The sequence below is a fragment of the Platichthys flesus genome, chromosome 5, assembly GCF_949316205.1.
Source record: "Platichthys flesus chromosome 5, fPlaFle2.1, whole genome shotgun sequence".
Lineage (NCBI taxonomy): Eukaryota > Metazoa > Chordata > Actinopteri > Pleuronectiformes > Pleuronectidae > Platichthys > Platichthys flesus.
In genome coordinates, this window is record NC_084949.1 from 22,349,799 (window position 1) to 22,356,208 (window position 6,410).

The 6,410-nt window shown below is 43.0% G+C and overlaps 1 protein-coding gene across 1 annotated transcript; it reads right to left on the reverse strand.

Moving 5' to 3' along the window:
* Positions 1-324: 324 nt before the first annotated feature.
* LOC133954487 (toll-like receptor 2) lies at positions 325-4,330 on the reverse strand. Its single transcript, XM_062388933.1, has one exon. The coding sequence runs from the start codon at positions 4,323-4,325 to the stop codon at positions 1,980-1,982; it is 2,346 nt and encodes a 781-aa protein (XP_062244917.1). The 5' UTR covers positions 4,326-4,330; the 3' UTR covers positions 325-1,979.
* Positions 4,331-6,410: the final 2,080 nt, after the last annotated feature.

Genomic DNA, 6,410 nt, shown 5'->3' on the forward strand with positions numbered 1-6,410 from the left:
TATCACTGGGAAACCGGGGAGGGGGTCCGAGGCTAATGGATCCTCTGCCAGGGGATGATGGAGAGTTGTTATGAACACACACACACACAGACACACACGCTCAGTTGCCTGTTCCGTCCCCGTTATCGGGGCTAGTTAAAGGATAAAAAGAGCGTGAAATCAAATCACATGCTGTTTTGACTTCTAAAGGGGAACACTCTGCACCGACATCGGCCCAGCACTCGTCTCCCACAGCCGGACGCAGCTCGTCATGATCCGTGACGCTCTGCAGTGATTCTTCTTGTTTTTAATCAGACGCAACATTAACCAGGCAAACTCCCGAGAAACAGATGGAGAGATACTTTATTGATCATCAGGTATCACATAGAACAATCAACCAAAATAGCATGAGAATAATAAACTGTGTCGAGAATAAGTGAAAATCAAACCACCAGATCTGCTACGATGGTGTCACTGTAAAGAAGTTTGTGCTAATGGAGATATTGACAATACAGCATTTTAAGTATAAGATGATTTGATGAGTTTTGAAGCCTAATATTCATACAGATTTAAAGATGAATATCTGAAGCTATACAAAGTTGTGCATTAGACTATCACAGCCTCTACAATCACGGTGCAGCAGATATATAAAAAAAAAAACGTAAAACGTAAAATCAAATACAGATTAAAACAGGCAGGGATGGTAATAGCTGCCAAGTGACGTGGTTAATGCAGATGATGATTTAATCAGAGAATTAAACTCTGAGGTGAAATCAGATCAGAGAAAAGATCCACAAAGCAACAGACTGTCCCCGAGGAACAGGTTAGAACTCAACATGACAATAAACCAAGAAAACATGTGTTAAACGATTTAAAAGACACGGTTGGAGATGATTTATGTTTTTGTGACTGTCAACAAAAAGACCAAAACAAACAACATGTTAGTTCATTCTGTCGTTTCTCAGAATGACCAACTTCCTTTGCTCTGTGCCGCTCACTGCCCCCGCCCATTTGATCTTACTTTAACTGAAAATGAGATGAGTGTTTGTGTTAATTCTGTCTTAAACATATGATCTTATTTGGAAAAAGAATGTATCCAGCAACACTTTAACTTTCCATCTTGCTCACAATTTACCACAAACCACATTAATATGGATAAACCTTTTTGGACATCTTATCCTATAAAGAACATGAACTTTTACTTCAGAACATTCCCTGAAAAGCTACAATAAATTCCAATTGATTTCTAGATGAAGAGTATTTTAACCAAGATTTAAATATGTATGGTTGTAAGTTACAGGTATAAATCTGAACAAATATGAAATAAAAACCTTCTAGTCATAAACATTACATTATTCTAATGAATCTTCAATTGATGATAAAATGTCCTCTTCTTTAACGTGTCCAATTTTTTGCTTTTAAGGAAAAGTCGATGAAGTTGAGGGTATGAAACATCGACATCTTTCTTAAACTTAAAATGCACGAGTCATGCATCAGAGCCTCTGCATGGATGTAATGAGTTGATGAAGTCTCACTGAGTAACTCCATCACTCCCTAGATTTTACTGACCTTTACGGACATCTGTAACTCTGTACATATGTGCACGTAGAGCATTAATGTGTTGTTTGTGTGCGTGTGTGTGTGTGTGTGTGTGTGTGTGTGTGTGTGTATATGTGTGTGTGTGTGTGTGTGTTATCAGGACACCCTGGCTCCCCTGGCCTCCCTGTCATCAGTATCCAGGCTTCTGTGTTGACTTTAGGGCTAAAGATCAATAGCAGCAATATGTCAGCTCTTAAGATCATGACAATAAATTACACACGTTTTTAGGCACACAAGCACATGAACTCACACACACACACAAAGCAAAGCTATCGTCATTAGGACTTTGTAAGGACTTCTATTCATTTTGGATAACAGTATATTCCTCATCTTAACCACAATCAGTTCATACCCAACTTTAGCCTGTAACCCAAAACCCAAACTTCGAGCCACATCATCGATCAGTGTTCTTTAATAGCGACTCTCAAACTTTGCCAGAACCTGTCCACCTGGTTGTCATCATCGGGCCACTCCAGGTACGTCCTGGAGTTCATGACCCTCCGCAGCCTGCAGAACTTCTTGGGGATGGTCTCTTTGTCGATGGGCTCCAACAGAATCAGCACAACCGTGTCGTCGTTCTGGTCGAACAACCTGAAATGGGTGTAGTCCAGCTCGTACTTGCACCACTCACTCTGGACAAAATGCTGAGAAAGGACGAAGAGTGTTTTGCGACTCTTCTCGACGGCGTCCATGATGTTGTCCAGGATCCATCCACCGGGATTAAAGTCCCTCTTGTGGAGGCAGAGTCGGAGCGGGGGCTCGGACTGCTCCAACTCCGGGACCAGATGCGCATCCACCCAACCGGAGTCCATCTCGCTGTAGGACACGAAGGCATCGTACTCAAGAGCTCCCTTTTTCAACTTCGGCTTCCTCTTGGCCCTCAGCCAGGCCCAGGTCATCTCCATGTACCAGGCGACGTTGAACTTGTGACACAAACCTGCAATGAGCAGACACACCACCAGGAGGCCCAAGCAGAGCAGAGAAAAGGATAAAGCTGCGTGGCACTCGAACGCCGACAACCTCACGTCCGCCACACTCGTTCCTCTGAAGGCGTCGGGGGAGTTGCAGATGTACGACTTCAACCCGTCTTCGATTCTCACTCGATGTTCCGTCAAGCCGCTCGTCACCAACTCCACAAAGTCACACGAGCAGACGTACGTGTTACCTGCCGCCTCCAGACTCTTCAAACTATCAAAAGCACCTAGATCATTTCTGCTGAAAGTCTGTATGTTGTTGTTGTGAATGAAGATTGCTACAAGACGAGGGTATAAACGGCCGACAGGCATAATACTGATCTTGTTGCCGGTGATGAACAACTCTGTGAGGAGAGGCAGTCCCACGTTGAACACGGTCAACTCGTTGTTGGATAAATCCAGGATGTGCAAACTGGGCGGCAGACAAGAGGTCACCTTCGTTAAATGTGTCGATGAAAGGTTTAGAAACGTCAGACTGGGAGGCCAGTTACACGTCTCAGGCATAACGTGAAGCATATTTCCGCTCATGTCGATGCTGGTAAGGTTTTCCAGTTTGGTGAAGAGGTGGCTGTTGAGTGATCGCAGGTGATTTCTGCTGACGTTGAGGGTTCGCAGACTCCACAGGCCCCCCCGCCCGTCGCACATCATGTTGCTCAGCGTGAGATCACTGAAGAAGTTGTCACTGACGTCCATGTACTCCAGCTCGGAGAAGTCGGCAGCGGATTCACAGGGGAGGGCGAACACCTTGCTGTTTTGCAGAGACACCCGTCGCAGCCCCCTCAGCAGCGGCTTTAGGAAAAAGACAGGTGGAAAATTGAGGAATTGGGGGATGTCCACGTTTTTAAAGACAGCAACTTCCACCTGGGAAGAGTTTTTCTTCGTCCAAATGTCACCCAGAGGTAATAAGTGGATTTTTGCATCTTCAAGTGCCAACGTAGATATGTTCGAGTCTGGCAGAATGTTTAAAAGACCCATCCATGCTGAAGTCGTCATGATGACGTTTCTAAAAATAATACCTGTAATACCGCAATTGAAGGCCACTTGAAGTGGGTACATGTTATATTTGGAGAAGAAGACTGTTTCAGTGAAAGTCAGCGTTGTGGTTGGGTGTGCAACATCTGAGAGAACCGCTTCTACGAGCGGTCGATTCCTGTTAAAGGAACCATGTAGACCAAGGGTCACACGGCTAATGGGCCCAATTCGTCTCAAACTTCCTTCGGTGTAGTTCAGTAGGTTTTTCCCGTCAAAAACCAGCTCCTGAAGACCAGTAAGCCCCGAGAAGTCTGTTTCTCTGACAGATTGAAGGTAAGGTCCTCCAAACTGGAGGGTTTTCAATTTCTTCAGAGGCTGGAATAGATCGACTTCACCCAATGATTTGTATCTGTTTCCCAGGAGATTCAAGTGCTGAAGGGAGAAAAGGTTCTTAAACCAGTCAGCAGACAGCGCAGCCAGCTGGTTCATGGACAGGTCCAGTGTCTCTAAATGAGTCAGGGGGACAAAAGCTGGTCCCTGGATGGTTTTGATTTTGTTGTGACCCAAGATCAAAGACCTCAAACTGGCATATGCGAGAAAGTCGTCCTGCAGAATCATCTCCACTGTGTTGAATGAGAGGTCGAGTTGAGTGATGTGCTGCGGGGGGGCTGCAGGGACTTTCGTCAGGTTTTGGTTTGAGCAGTTCCACAATGTTTCATCATAGAAGTGACACTGGGGACTGGAAAGTGAGAAGCTTTGATGCATTAGAGGCATCAACACGAGAAACATCAGGATCTTCATGTTGAGCTCCTGTAAACCACAAAGACCAAAAGAAAAAAATCAGGCCTTTTGTTCCAAACTGTTGAAGAAGACAATAAGACAGTAAACAGCCATGCTATTAAATTAAATTGTGCCAAGATTAGCAATTTAGCACTGAACACAAACTGTGAGGAACATGAAATCTGAAATTTAAAAGCAATTAATTCAGTAGCATTACACCTGTAGCCACAAATTTCAACCTCATGGTGGCGCTAAAGTAAAGGTCGGGGATTCATCCTCTGGGGACAATGAATGTATTTAAAGTATGTGATGCCACATTTCCAACTCTGCAGCCAGGCTGTGGCAAAAAAAATACATTAGTGGCTGTTGTTAATTATCAAAAATGGTCGTATTTATCAAACTATTCCTACGTCATCTAATATTAAAAATACAAAAATACATTGTGAGTAAAGCAAATGTTGTCTGAAATATTTTTGGGAATAACTAAATCATTGAGATCATCAATGATCATTTTTTGGGTTAAAAGCTCCATTCACTCGTCTTATTTCCTAAAATATAGATTGTTTTAACATTACAAACATTTTGATCTGTATCTAATAACATGAATGCCTTTAAACCATGACAGTGTGACAATGAGCCGACGTGTAAAACACAAGCACCTTGACACTGAAGCAGCTATACGGAATTTAGAGATTGTTAATATTATTACATTTATCTGGGTGAATGTGAATCATGTCCTTCTTCAGTGTCAAAGGGAGAATTATTACCAGACGTGTCTGTTCCAACCGTTTCGCCAGATTCAAATACTGCATATTTAAAATAAAATGTTTTTTTATTGACAAAATATTTATAAATATTATTACTAAGCTCCTTTAGCCTCACTTTTGCTGTTTTTAATCAACAGTTTAAATTCTACTGCATTAATTCAACAGGGGACTCATGATGGAGAAATGTCTGTGGTTAGTGTGTGAAATGTATTTATAAATGAATAAAAAGGCAATGTTACATTATTCAAAGTCACATTTAATTCTCAATGCTGATTAAATTACCCACTGAGTCTTTATGGCAGCAACCAAGCAACAAATTAATTTACAAAATTGTCAGTGCATGATTTAAAAAATTTGAATTTGTCTGATACAGTAAATAATCCTGCAGCCGACTATAAAACAGAGATGAAAATACCTTGTTATGGGTCGTGTCCTCCTCAAACCTGCACCAGCAGAATCATGTCAGAAAGTTGAACTCGTTTTCTGTTACACTTCTCTAGTTTGAAAACCATTTCCCCAATTCTCACTATATTTATCGAACATCAACAGGAAGCAGTGGCTCCACTTCCCTGGCACAGCTCCAGGATCAGATCATTGCTGTGACAGCAGGAATACTGTGGTTTGACTTCCCAGATGAGTTGTGTGGCAAAACCTGACAAAAACAGCAGGAAGAGCTGGAGGCGGATCTGCAGCTGCCGGAACCCGAACCCGTCTCCGCTGTCGGCTTCACGACTGAAAGGTGCTCGAACAGCAGAACTTTGATGAGAACCATGAAAGTGTTTGTGTGAGCGCGTCTGTCTTCTGACTGACTGACAGCGAAATCTGACTCAAGGCAGATGCACCTTTTAGAGTTTGAGGAGGGAGAAGCTCTGCAAAGGAGCTTTTCACTGCTCTTCGTTTGTTTGTCAGCAGGATTTCACAAAAAGACCATTTCCACAAAACTGAGTGAAAGGATGAGACATGGGTCAAGAAGAGAAGACATATTGAAAGGGTCTGATATCTGTGATTTAGTGCAACTTGCTGCTGATCCAAATCAAATTCCAACTCTAAATGTGCAGCAAGAAATCTGTAACTTACACCAACGTGTCGCTGAGGTGATGAGGATCCAGTCGTTACTGAAGCATCTTCATTAGTTTAAGACTGATTCTTACTCATCTCCTCCAGGTCGTCTGTGGTGTCTCTCTCTCTTCCCATCGGATCCTTCTCATCTTCATCACTGGGGACAAGTTCTTACAGCCCTCCGTCTTGCAGTTATATTGCCTGGTGTTTGTTTTGATGCTGCTCAGTCTGGACCGGACAAACCAGTAGTTACGGAGTCGACTGTGAGCGCCTCTGGTTC

Coding starts and splice junctions, on each gene's coding strand:
- LOC133954487 (XM_062388933.1), bottom strand. CDS start 4,325: ATGAAGATCCTGATGTTTCTCGTGTTGATGCCTCTAATGCATCAAAGC.